This window comes from Cinclus cinclus, chromosome 11 (assembly GCF_963662255.1).
Source record: "Cinclus cinclus chromosome 11, bCinCin1.1, whole genome shotgun sequence".
NCBI classification, from domain to species: Eukaryota; Metazoa; Chordata; class Aves; order Passeriformes; family Cinclidae; genus Cinclus; species Cinclus cinclus.
The window spans coordinates 4,352,370-4,364,156 of NC_085056.1; the positions used below are offsets into that span (position 1 = coordinate 4,352,370).

At 44.4% G+C, this 11,787-nt stretch overlaps 1 protein-coding gene across 1 annotated transcript; it reads right to left on the reverse strand.

Moving 5' to 3' along the window:
* Window positions 1–2,879: 2,879 nt before the first annotated feature.
* LOC134048401 (arylamine N-acetyltransferase, pineal gland isozyme NAT-3-like) lies at window positions 2,880–5,898 on the reverse strand. The gene is made up of 2 exons (XM_062500140.1): window positions 5,596–5,898; window positions 2,880–3,759 (listed from the first exon to the last, which is right to left on the reverse strand). The coding sequence occupies exon 2, from the start codon at window positions 3,750–3,752 to the stop codon at window positions 2,880–2,882; it is 873 nt and encodes a 290-aa protein (XP_062356124.1). The 5' UTR covers window positions 3,753–3,759; window positions 5,596–5,898.
* Between the last annotated feature and the right edge of the window lie 5,889 nt (window positions 5,899–11,787).

The window sequence follows — 11,787 nt, forward strand, 5'->3', positions numbered from 1 at the left end:
CCACCCTGGGCTGTTCCAAAGTTCCCAGGAAGAGCTGCACTGGCAACTGCTGCTCTTAAAGGTCCAGGCTGCCTTTACTGCCTGTCAGGGACAGCCTTATCCTCCAGCAGGAAAGCCAAAGAGGGGAGAGAGTTTCTTCTTTTATAGTGGTTTATATTCTGATGGTTTTATTGGCTTATTTGTATTGGCATATGTGTGCAAAGCCCTGTCATGCAACTTGCTGTGTTAGGTGCTGCACAGAGAGCCTGAAAATGATCCAGTCCCCAAACTGCTTATACTATTGAGGAGATTTTAGCCTTCCACATCACTGAATGACAGCTGAAGTGCAAAGCATGGGTATCATGAGCAATTTTTTAAGTGGTTATAACCTATAAACCCATTCTCAATCCTGCAGGTCACCCAGGGACTTCAGTGTCTGGGGCACCTTGGTGGGTGCTCCCATGCTAAAGCAGAAAAGCACTCTTGCAAAAACGATGCAGATTTTCCCTTGTTGACACTGATGTGGTCTGGATCCCTGTAGGAAATGACTTATGACAGAGAATAATCTAGGGCAGGAAGTCACTGATTTATTGGTGGAGATGGCAACTGTTGAACTAATCATACCACACTGAGCTATTCCTCGTGGCTGACACCAGCCCCTGCAAAGCTACACGGTCAGATTTGCCAAGTCACATAGCTGTCTAAATTCCCCTGGGTTCAAAGAGAAGCCCTGTCCTTCAAAAGGGAAGTTCCTGCTCCCAGAGAACTCTGAGCTCCCTGAACCTGCTATGCCTTTAAGTATTTGCCTCCAAAGTTAGTGATAAGGAAAAAACAAACTGGTGCAATCTGAAACTAAGTTTTTTTTGTTTTTTTTTCCGACAGCGAGTTTCACTGTATTGCTCAGCAGTGCACTGTGCCTCTGTGGGTGAGCAGGAGCACTGAGCTGTGCGGGGGCACGCACTCCACAAGATGGGGTCAGCAGAAAGAAAAGTTTCTTCTCTCCTGCTCCACATGCTGCATCTCGGGGGCAATGGACACAACGCCCTACTCTGATCTTAAAGGTCTGTGATTTTATAGCTCTGGACTTGTTCCCCTGAGCCTATGGAACTGCACAAAGTGCAGCAAACGCCCTGAGAGGAGAGGGAACAGCTCTTTTTAGGTGTTTCCTATATTTGTTCCCACAAAGGATGGAGATTCTTGGCTCCACATGGATCTTCTCCTGCCCCACAGCTTTGCAAGACCTGCCTTGACTTTCACTTGCACCCCAATGCTTTGTCCTTGCTGCCCCATTGAGTTTAGCTCTCCCTCTAATTTGGGAACCACGGAAAAACACAGGTCATAAACAAGCCAGATTCTGGGACAATTTCTTATGATCATTTGTGTTGCAATCTGCTGGTCCACAGCATAAGAAGCCTCTCTTATTTTTACAACCACATTTCATTTTCTCATCGGATGGGAGGGCCTCATATGCTACAAAGAACTATTGCACCCCTGCAGCCAAGCACATGTAAGTGAATTTGACTTTGGGAAGACAGAGGTTTCAGGAGCTTGCTGTGTCTCTAAGAAATACATTTTGAACATGCAGAATAGCAGCTTTTATTAAATCTAAACTGAAAGTTCCAGAAAGCTGCACATACAGCATAATAAGTGAAAAAGATTCAGTGAGGTTTTGTGTTTTTAAAAGCCTAAGTTGGAAAATATTAGCACATACAAATAATCATGACAACTTCAGTGATTAATGACCCTTCTTTTTTCTTTGGGAATACATGCTGTAATTTGGGGATAAAAAAAAACCATCTGAATAATTCTCAAGTTCACAGTGCTAGATTTTTTTATTTAATTGTAATTCACTAATATAATTGGCTTAATTATAAGAGCATAGTTGTAATGCTTCCAAGATTTGTACATAAAGGAACCTCAAGCATCTTCTCAAAGGGCAAAGTGGTCACATTTGAGAAATTTCTCCTGCTAGAAATCTTACCCGTTAGGTATGTGATTAAGATTCATTGTTTCTCCTTATATCAATATAATTAGGATCACTGCAAACACATCCTCGGTAGAACAGATATGTTTCAGAAAAATAATTCTGTACATGTGTTTTGGTTCAGCCATAATAATTAACGTGCAAAAACACCCAGCATAGAATCTGATGAAAGGAACCTGAATTCCCAGCAGTCTGCTGCTGAGTGCAAGCAAACAAAAGCTCAGGAGATGCTTTCAGTTCAAAGAGATGCTGCTCTTTGGTTATGTCACAAAGAAAACAGGAGCTGTGCAAAGTCTGAAACAAGACAGAATTGTCACTAACATTTATTATCATCAGTTCTAAGTCATAAATAACCTGTCCTCAAGTACTCACATGCTGAGTTTGCACAGGTGTGGGATGGCCTGACTGCCACGTGCTGTGGATGTGACAGCAAAAAGAACAGGCTTATGGCTTAACTGGAGAAACTCAGCACAGGACGTCTTTGTGTTTTTGGCTATTATATTCCCAAAATAATATAGTATTCATTTAAGAGGCAGGTATGATTTTCCCCAGGTGGTAGCACCAGGTAATAAAGACAAAGACATACAGCTCCATCATTCTGCCCAGCTACACTAGGTGTGTTTAGAAAAGCTTTTAAGAGATGAAAGGAGAGGGAATGGGCTGAGTCTGCTTCCCACTAAGCACAAACAGAAGGGCAATGATTTGATTGAGCTGGACAGAAATTATTTGTAGCCAACCTAAAAAGAAATGCAGGAATAGTTGTGAAAATCCATTTATTTTCCAGATTCTTGCTAGTAAGTTCTGCTTTACACTGGTATAGATGGAAGGAGAAAGATTAACCTTTGGATGTTTGTCAGAAAGAGAGGGAAGAATTGCCTGTAATGTCATTGAATTGAACTGTAATTCAGGCAGTGAGTTAGAACAGAGACAGCCTGCTCGTATTGACAGGTACAAATTTCTTGTCTAGTGTTATATTGAATTTCTCCTTCAGTGTTTTCTCTATTTCTTCATCTGCAAGGATTCTGATTTCCACAAGATCCATATTGTCCCTATAATTGTACTTTATCTCAGTGAGTTTCCACCCCACCAATGCCCGGACGCCGTCGGCGGTCTGCAGGCTGCAGATGGACTTGGTCACAAAGAGCGAGTCAGGTGCTGTCTGCAGGTGAGCATTGCAGCCCCTGAACTCCTCAATGTCTCGTGGCTGAAGGGTAAAGAGATAAATCCGACGGCAAACTTCATTTTCCACATTTTGGGAAGTCGAGGTGCTTTGGTTGAGAACCCACTGCTTCCTTTTCACCTTCTCGAGGTACCAGGTCCCACTCTCCTCCTGAAAACGAAAGACCCCAGGAGTCTGAGGCTGATCTGTCCCTGAAATCAGCTCCATTGGCTGCCACAGCTGGTAGGGCATCCCAAACCCTCCATCCACAATGTAGGATTTGCCATCAAGCTGCACTTGTAGCAGCAGATGATCGATTTCATCTGGATAAGCATCAAGCTCTGGGACATAAACTTTTGCTCCCAGAAGGGTGACATCATAGCCAAGAGTTTTCAGAACCCAAGACAGAAGGTAGTTGTTTTCCATGCACCAGCCCCCACGTTTCTTCCTCACTATCTTGTTGTAGGTCGCTTCCAGGTTCAGCTCAATTCCTTCTCCACAGTGGATGCTGAGGTTTTCAAAGGGGACAGCTTGGATGTGATGCTGGAATATATCTGACATGGTAGCCAGGTCCGGCTTATTGTGGGATCCCCGGTAAGAAATTCTGTCAAAATATTCCTTCATGTCCATGCTGCCTCTGAGAGAAGGGTGGGGAAAAATAATAGGTTGTGTCAGAAGTGGTGGAAGGCTCTTCCCCATCCCTTACAATGGGGTGCTCAGAGACGAGCAGGATTTGACTAACGTCTGTATCAAAGGCAGATGAGTGATAGTGCTGAGAGAAGCCAATGGGACGCTGCTGATGAGCACAAATGTTATTTTTATTTGCCTCTTTTACAGCTGTGACGAGAGGCTCCAGCTGTGCTAAACATATTTCAGCAGAGTTCCTGCCCAGCAAAGCTACAAATCTCTGTAGAAAGGAGCAAAAGCAGTAGCAGCAATGTTTCCCTGCTAGAAATTACAGGAACTGAGACTCTCCAGATCTGAACTTCTTTGCTCGTGGTTTGACTCAGCAGAGCAGAAGCAGAAAACAAACCCTCCCACCCCTGCAGTGTGATCCAGAACCTCTTCTGCAACCAAATCTAAGCCAATCTGTGCTGCCATGGTGTTTCATTCATTATTTAGGCAGCCAGACATGAGTTGGTCTCACCTGCTCTCCGTGCTGGCAGTAACAGATGTGACCTGGAGTATAGAAGGCTTTTTTAGGGCAGAAAATGCTGTGGGAGTATCTCTGCTGCATGTGCTGTGAGCTGCCTACCCACAGCACAGCTTAGCTCCCCAGTCCTGCTAACCACAGCCCTTCTCCAGCAACAGGAGGAAACCTCGGTTTGGGCCTAAACCACAAGGTTCAAAGGCCTCACATTTTGTGAGATCATTTTTTGGGATGCAGCTGCCCCTTCTGCTCATGGTCTTCCCACAGGTGGGTGGCTGCCCGTGGGTGAGGGAGCAGGCATTGCCCTGTCTGGGATGGCAGAGGGCTCAGTGCAAGGCTATTTCACAAACACGGGGGTGGAAAGCAGATCGAGCCCTCCCAGCCCTTAATGGGAGGAATGGGATTTTGATGGAGCCAAGTACTTTTGTTACCTCTCCCCAGGCACTGCTAAATTTCAGACATCTGTAAGTATGGAGTAATGTTGTTCCCATTTTTGACCTAAGAGGTCCAAAAGTGCTCTCAAGTTCCTCTGTGCAATTCCCAAAGTAAAACCAAAAGAAAACTATCCAACTGTTCAACAGGATCATATTCCCAATCTGAGGAAAAACGGCATACCCAAAATTGTATGGGAATTTTGGGAAGGTACTTTCAGTACATAAACAAAAGAAAGAAAACAAATAATTCCCATTTGGTGTCATATCCTGGCAGAAGCAGGGGGTGCCATGGTTTGGGTTCCCACATAACCTTTAGGATAGAGAACTCTGACTCTTGCATCATGGCCACCACCGTGTCTCAACATCCAAGCAGGCCTGAGTGATCCATGATGGGGTTAAGAGCACCAGAGTCAGGAGGTTCTCTCCATTCAGCTTTTGACCATTCCCAGAATTTTCCCAGAACTACAGTTCTATTCATTTCTGAAAACTTGGCACAAGCTTAGTTCTTGTTGTGTGAATTCTAAACCAGCGTCCTAGTTAAACTAGTTTTTCCCTTTTTCTCCCTTCCTTTCCCTCCACCACAGCAAGCAGAACGTGTGCAGTAACTTACAGGGAAAATGTTGGTGTGGGCTTGTCTGTCTGTCCATCTCTTGAGGGTGTTTACAGGGCTGTTTTAATGGGGGTTGCTGAAATGAGACAGATGGCACAAATGCCCGAGTTGCTGGAGGCTCACAACTGAGTAAATAAACCAGCTATCCACAACACGAGCAGCTGAGCTCCCTGCTCTGCCCTTACACCATTTCTGCTGTGTTTTGTCCCCAGACAGATTTAACTTCCTGGTTAGAGAGCACTCAGCTACCAAAATCCGGGAGTTAAGGAAAAGACTTACCTGGAAAATCAGTTCAAGTACCAGTGTACCTCCAGGGCTTGGGCTTGGTTCTAGGCTACAGCAGGGCTGGCTGTCCCCTACTTTGCACAGACAAGGCTTGAGGACTGCTCTCCAGCTGCTCTTCAGGGGAATGTCCTTTCCTTCAACTTGCTTTCACCCGCCTCTATCAGATTGCAATAGCTGGAAGAAAAAAAAAAAAAAAAAAAACCAAACCCGAAGGGTGGAGCATGAGAGCTGGAGTGAGCCAGCAAAGCCAGCAGCAGTGTAAACCTGGCTGTTGTTAGAGCAGAGGCTGCTTCACATTTTCACTTGTTTGATGCTGTCTGCAGCCCTGCTCAGGTTGTCACCAAAATGTTTTTGTTTCAGCAGCTTGCTGGAAGTGCTCAGGTGATGTAGTTTTTCACTGCCAGTCATTAGATTACTATTTGTTTGGAAATGTGGGGAGGGAAAGCTTGCATTTATTCAGTCTGAGAAGGTTTTTGCAGCATTTCTGAAAAACAGCAGGATTTCAGCACAGTAACCTGCACCTGCAACCTGCTTACCCCAGTCTGCACCACAGGAACTTGAGTGCTGCCTTTGCTTCCTTTACTCTGTGTGATTTCCAAGTGGTTTTTATTACAGCAAATTTCATAGAATATAAGAAAGCACTGGGCCAGGAGTGTGTCTCCTTTGGTCATTGCCCACAGGAATCACCTGCAGATGTTGTTGATGGTGAGGATGCTCTTGGCACAGTGATGACTATGAAGTATTAACTCATAGGGAGTTCCATCCTCCCAGAGTATTTCATACTGCCTTTGTATCTCCCAATTTTGCTTGCATTTTGTCAAGTCTCATTCATTCCCTGACATCTACAGCTGGATCTTCCCTGTTAGCTCCCCAACAGTAGTTCCAGTCCCTCACATTTTGTGGCAATGCCAAGTTCCATTCAAACACTGATTTATTGGGATAATTAGCAGAGATAATAAGTCAGATGAAACAAAGATATCTGTGATAACCCATTGCACAGCTCCACTCCCATAGCAAAATTTGGCTGTTTATCATCCCATCAGTGTCTGGAGTGTGACCCCACAGGACAGAACCCATGCCCAAGCCACAGGAAGGGAAAGGAGAACCTGCCCTCATCAGGCTCATCTGGGCAGATTCAAATCAGTACAAAGGGAAAGTTCATACTCCTGTCTGGATTTTGTTGATCTTCTCTTCCCACAAACCCTCATTTTGACAGGAAGAAGCCAAAAGTCAAGCAGGCAGATCCCAGTCCTGATGGAAACCATCCTGAAATTCCATAGACCTGTCTCTGTACAACATGCGAGGAGACCCATCCATGCTCTTTGTGCAGAGTTATTTGGGACCAATAATATTTCTTTGGGTGCCAGAACTGAACACTTGCCATCTTCCCTTATGTGAACTGGCTCACAGTCTCTTCCAGGGAACTTTGGGGTCCTTTTTATACAGGTGTTTTCTGATCCCAAAGGAGCAAAACCCATTTTCCCTGGTACTTTGATACTCAAATATCTCAACTCCTCTCCCTAAAAACTTATCTGATATTGAGTGTTTTTGTCCATGTCTTTCAAATTCTCATCCCAGCTCACTACCCTGCATCACTCACCTTTTCCTTCATGCACATTTTACAGCCAAGCCACTGAAAGCACGAGCTCCCACCCTCCCCAGGTGTGCCCAAGGCCAGCACAGGGCAAAGCTCAGTCAGAGAGTGCTAAAGGTAAGGCAAGGCTGATCTTGAGCCCCAAGCCTTGCTGGAGTCTGTTCAGTGCCATGCCAGATCATCAGGGCTAATTCCAGGTGGGGCAATAAACTGCAATCACAGCTCTGGGCGATGGTCACAACGTGCCCTCACCTGTCCCCAAGAGCCACACAGGGCAGAGCCCAGCTTGGGCCAGCTGGGAGGGGGAACACAGCCACGGGGTGACATGCAATTAGGAATGTCCTTGGAAAGGACACTGCTGTCCACCTGGACACTGAAATACCATTTCCCAACCTTGGCAGCACCTGGAGCTGGCTGAGATTTTTCCAGAAGATCCTCAATATAATTGCACTCACTTTTATATAAATTTAAATTGCTGACAACATTAAATTTAATACTGAAATCCTTCTCTCATCCTAACTCTCCTGAGAGGCGTCATCAAATATCCCTCCCTCCCAGCTTTAATGGAGCATTAGATGCTGTAATATTTGCTTGGGGAAATAAAAGCATTGGGTGCCCTATTTGAGGTAAAAGTCAAGTGTCTGCTCCCTTCTATAATCAGATCTCTGCACACTGTATAACAAATGAAGGTACATTATGTTACATTATAAATGTTATGTTATATTATGTTTTATGTTATGTTGTTATTACAAGGATGCTTAATATACAGACTATATATATAGTTGGAATACCTGCTCACCACATGCAAAAAGTACTATTTCAATATTTGTTTAAGAGGAAAATATTCTCAAATAATGTAAAGGTGAAATGACCAAAGGAGAGTTACATCTGTATGAGTACAAGGGGGTGATGAGAGTTTGCTCAGTCTCTGAAATTCCTTAGGTGAGATATATATATATATATATATATATATATATTTATTTCTAACCTCTAAAGAAAAAAATCTTTGTAAATATGGTCAAACGAAATAAATCTTTGTAAATATGGCCAAATGCAGCAGCAGACACCATTTATAAGCTGTGAAATTACCAAACCCCATGCTGAGCAGGGTTAAATTGTTCTCATTCCACCACAGCCTCATGGCAATGCTGCTTCCACTCACCTGGCTTTGGGCTTCCTCCTCAAAAAGCTCCTCGAAAACCAAACTGCTGTTTCAGTGCAAAAACCTTCGTGGGCTTCAGTGGGAATCTGGATAAGTCATAGTCAGGCAATCAGCCTGGAAACATGCAAAGCAGGAACAATTACTCAAGTTCTGTCATTCCCATTACCCCGGCTTTACTCTTCTTCTTTTTTTTTTTTTTTTTTTTTTTTGAGGTAGGTGGGAAGGAAACCTTTTATCTCATTGAAGAGTGTTACAGTGACAGCAAAGGGGAAAAAAAGCAACTGTGCCTTTGGAAAACACATTTTCATTACAATGTACTAACACACATCACAGAAATAATATATGTTTGTGATGACAAAATACTCCCATCACTCCACTGCTGAATTTGGTGTACAAGTTGGGAAAAGAAAGGAGAGATGCTCTGGATTAAAAATGCTCTCCCAGGCTTACCTTTACTGGGATTTTATTTGCTTTCTGCCCTGCAGTGTGCTTGGGGGGACACACTGGTGTGACTCCCAGGTGGCACTGCAGGGACTTGTGCACACTTAAATACCTTTTTCACAGATTTTTTTGGCCCTGTATCTTTACAGCTGGTGTGGACAGCACAAAGCAATGTGCACCATGTGGAGGTGCATGGAAAAGAAGGGAGGTGAAGTTTTCACACCTGGAGCAGGAGGGAAGCAAATTCCTGCCAGCTCAGGATGAATTGCCCATGGATTTGCTGACTGTCACACTGCACTGTGCTACCTGAGGGGGAATGGGAAGAGGAACGAGTCCTCCAGGAGTTTGGCAGGGGCAGAAAGCTGGGAAGCAGATTTTAGATGTGGTCAGTGCAGGGAGTCATATTCTGGAGTGCAGAGTGGGGAAAGAAATTCAACTGTAAATTTTCGTAGCTGGTGGGGTCTAAAATCACATCCACTTCTGCCCTGGGAGCTGAGTGAATCTTGTAAAAAATCCAGCATCCAGGAATCCAGCTATACCAAGAATCATCCCTTTCCAAAAAAGAACCTCCATACCTGCTGGGATGACCCACACATTACCCATAATAATATCACTCTTTTACTAGCAAGGAGCAATTTTATCCTTGATCATAAAAACTACTGAATGGCCTTTGCTGGGAGGTGATGAACCTGATTAATTTGACATAATTCCTGGGCATTTTCATCCATAAGGTAAAAGGCAACTAATTTCCTTGCAGTGGTCATGGTACTTCTTTTCCTCATCACACCATTGCAAATTGATGCTACACCCCGGGCAGTGTCTCCTCACAGGCAGGTGCTGAGGATTCTGTCACCATGGAAGATTGTCCGACTTCCAAAGCCTTATTTAATAGGAGCTGTGGTGATTCTGGTCAAATAGTCCTTGAAAAGTAACCACCTGCTTTTTAAACATCTGGAGACACATCTCTTCTGCTCCTCTATTTAAAATAAATAGATCTGTCATGGAGAAAAGCCTGTGGTTGAGCCACGTCCCTCTGAGACCTAACCAAGCACTAGATTTGTCAATTCACACTAATGCTATTTTTAATTGCTTTCTCAGCAGTTGTGCTGGGACCTGCCCAGCGCCAGGCACTGCACCTTGTGTTTCAGTGCAGCCCCTGCCGTCCCCTGGGCCACACAAACAGTCTCAAACATGATGTTGACAAATACATTGCTGTCTCTGGGGCTGGAGGCTGAGACCCTGAACCTGGGCTGGTGATGGAATAAAGTGCCTTCAACTCAGGATAGCTTTCTGTTAAAATATCCAAGCTGTGCAAACCCTTTGGGAAATTTCCAAGATGCAGCAGGACTCAGCAGCCAGCCAGGCCAACAAAGCAGCTGCAGTGTCCCTTTTCCTTGTTTTCCAGCTTCCATGAGTGGCACCAGGTGATCCCCAGCTCTGCAGGGAAGACGGGGTGAGCAGGTCTGTAAATCCTTCCCCTTCATGTCCATGAAAGCACTAAGCAACCTCACCCAATCATCTGTCTTTTGCCAGGTCCTTACCCAATTTGCCATTATTCCTCTAATTCCTGTCAGCATAGCTAGTGACTTTCCAGACAGCATTGTATCAAAATCTTTACTGAAATGCAGTGCCTGAAGTCCCACTACACATTTCTTCCTCCTGGAAAAATCTCATACTTAATCATAGAAACCCAGCAGTTAATTTGTGCTACCATTTTTAATAAACTCCCATTCTGTGGTTGTTGCTTACAACAGTCAGAGGCAGCCACAGCATCTGATGTGCCTGAATCTGTCTCTCCCCTCACACGTCTGTCTGAGGGATATTCTCCAGAGGCATCCAAAATCAGACAGTGAGAATATATATTCTGCTTTCAGCTATTAATTGAGAGACTAAACCTGCCTGGCTGCTGGGGACTCAAGGGAAGGGCTTGGAAATTGGCTGAGAGCTTCCTTCTCAACTTTTGTCAAAGCAGCTCCCAAATGTTTCATCATACAAAAATTTGCCTGCAAATTTATGCGGCCAGAAAAATTCCTGGGTTAAAGCTGCAAAAATCAACTCACCCACTGCATCAGTTCTCCATCCCCATTGTAGCTCCAGCTAACCTCTCTGATTAGGTTCTCATCACTCTGCACAATGAAGACATAAATTAGGCAATGTCTATTTATGCCTTCTCAGAGAAAGATTTTCTTTTAATCCCTTGCTCATTAATGTGCCATTAATGGGGTTCAGCCCCAGCAGGGTGTTTGGGCAGAATTAAACTCCAGCCTGACCAAGTGGGTATGACTGTGGCCAGATTGTTTGGCTGATACAGCCAAAAAAATAACTCCTTTTTTTTTTTTTTAAACTGCCATCAGTCAATCAGTAACCTGGAGTGGAAAACACTCAATCGACATCACAAAACCAGTTAGTTCCTACTGCTGCCAAGCACAAACCCAAATCCTGCTTTGGTTCAAGATGCAAACCTGAATTGTAGCTCTGCTGCCCAGCTGGCATTCCCTCTTTATTTGCCTTTTCCCTTGGTGTCTGTCTGGCACTGAGGCAGAGCTGCTGCCACACCACATATTCCAGCCACGGAATTGGGTTCATTTTGCTTTTCCCTCCGTGGGGACTAGCTCGTACTTTCAAAGCTGCACATCATTTTATTAGTTCTATTCCCAGTCTCCAAAACATCAAGTTTCTTTTATATGAATGTGCTGCAATTTAGTACCATCAGCAAACTCTGCTGAAGCAGGGAGAAATGCAGACCCAGGAAAGATCCCTGCAGAAATCATCCCCCAGCCCTTCCACAGTTTCAGCATTTTGCTCTCTGTCAGCCCTGCAGCACTTTCATTCACACACATTTCAGCCCACCTCTTTCCCCTGCCTTCTGATTTTTTGTGCTAAGCGTTTAAAATGCTGACTCCTTTTTTAATATACATGTTTATTGTTTCACTGGTAGCACCTTTGTGAAACATTAGTGATCACTAGATGTCACTGTGATTTTATTCTG

What these genes read in the sequence shown, in the direction of transcription:
- LOC134048401 (XM_062500140.1), bottom strand. Translation starts at nt 3,752, where the DNA reads ATGGACATGAAGGAATATTTTGACAGAATTTCTTACCGGGGATCCCAC.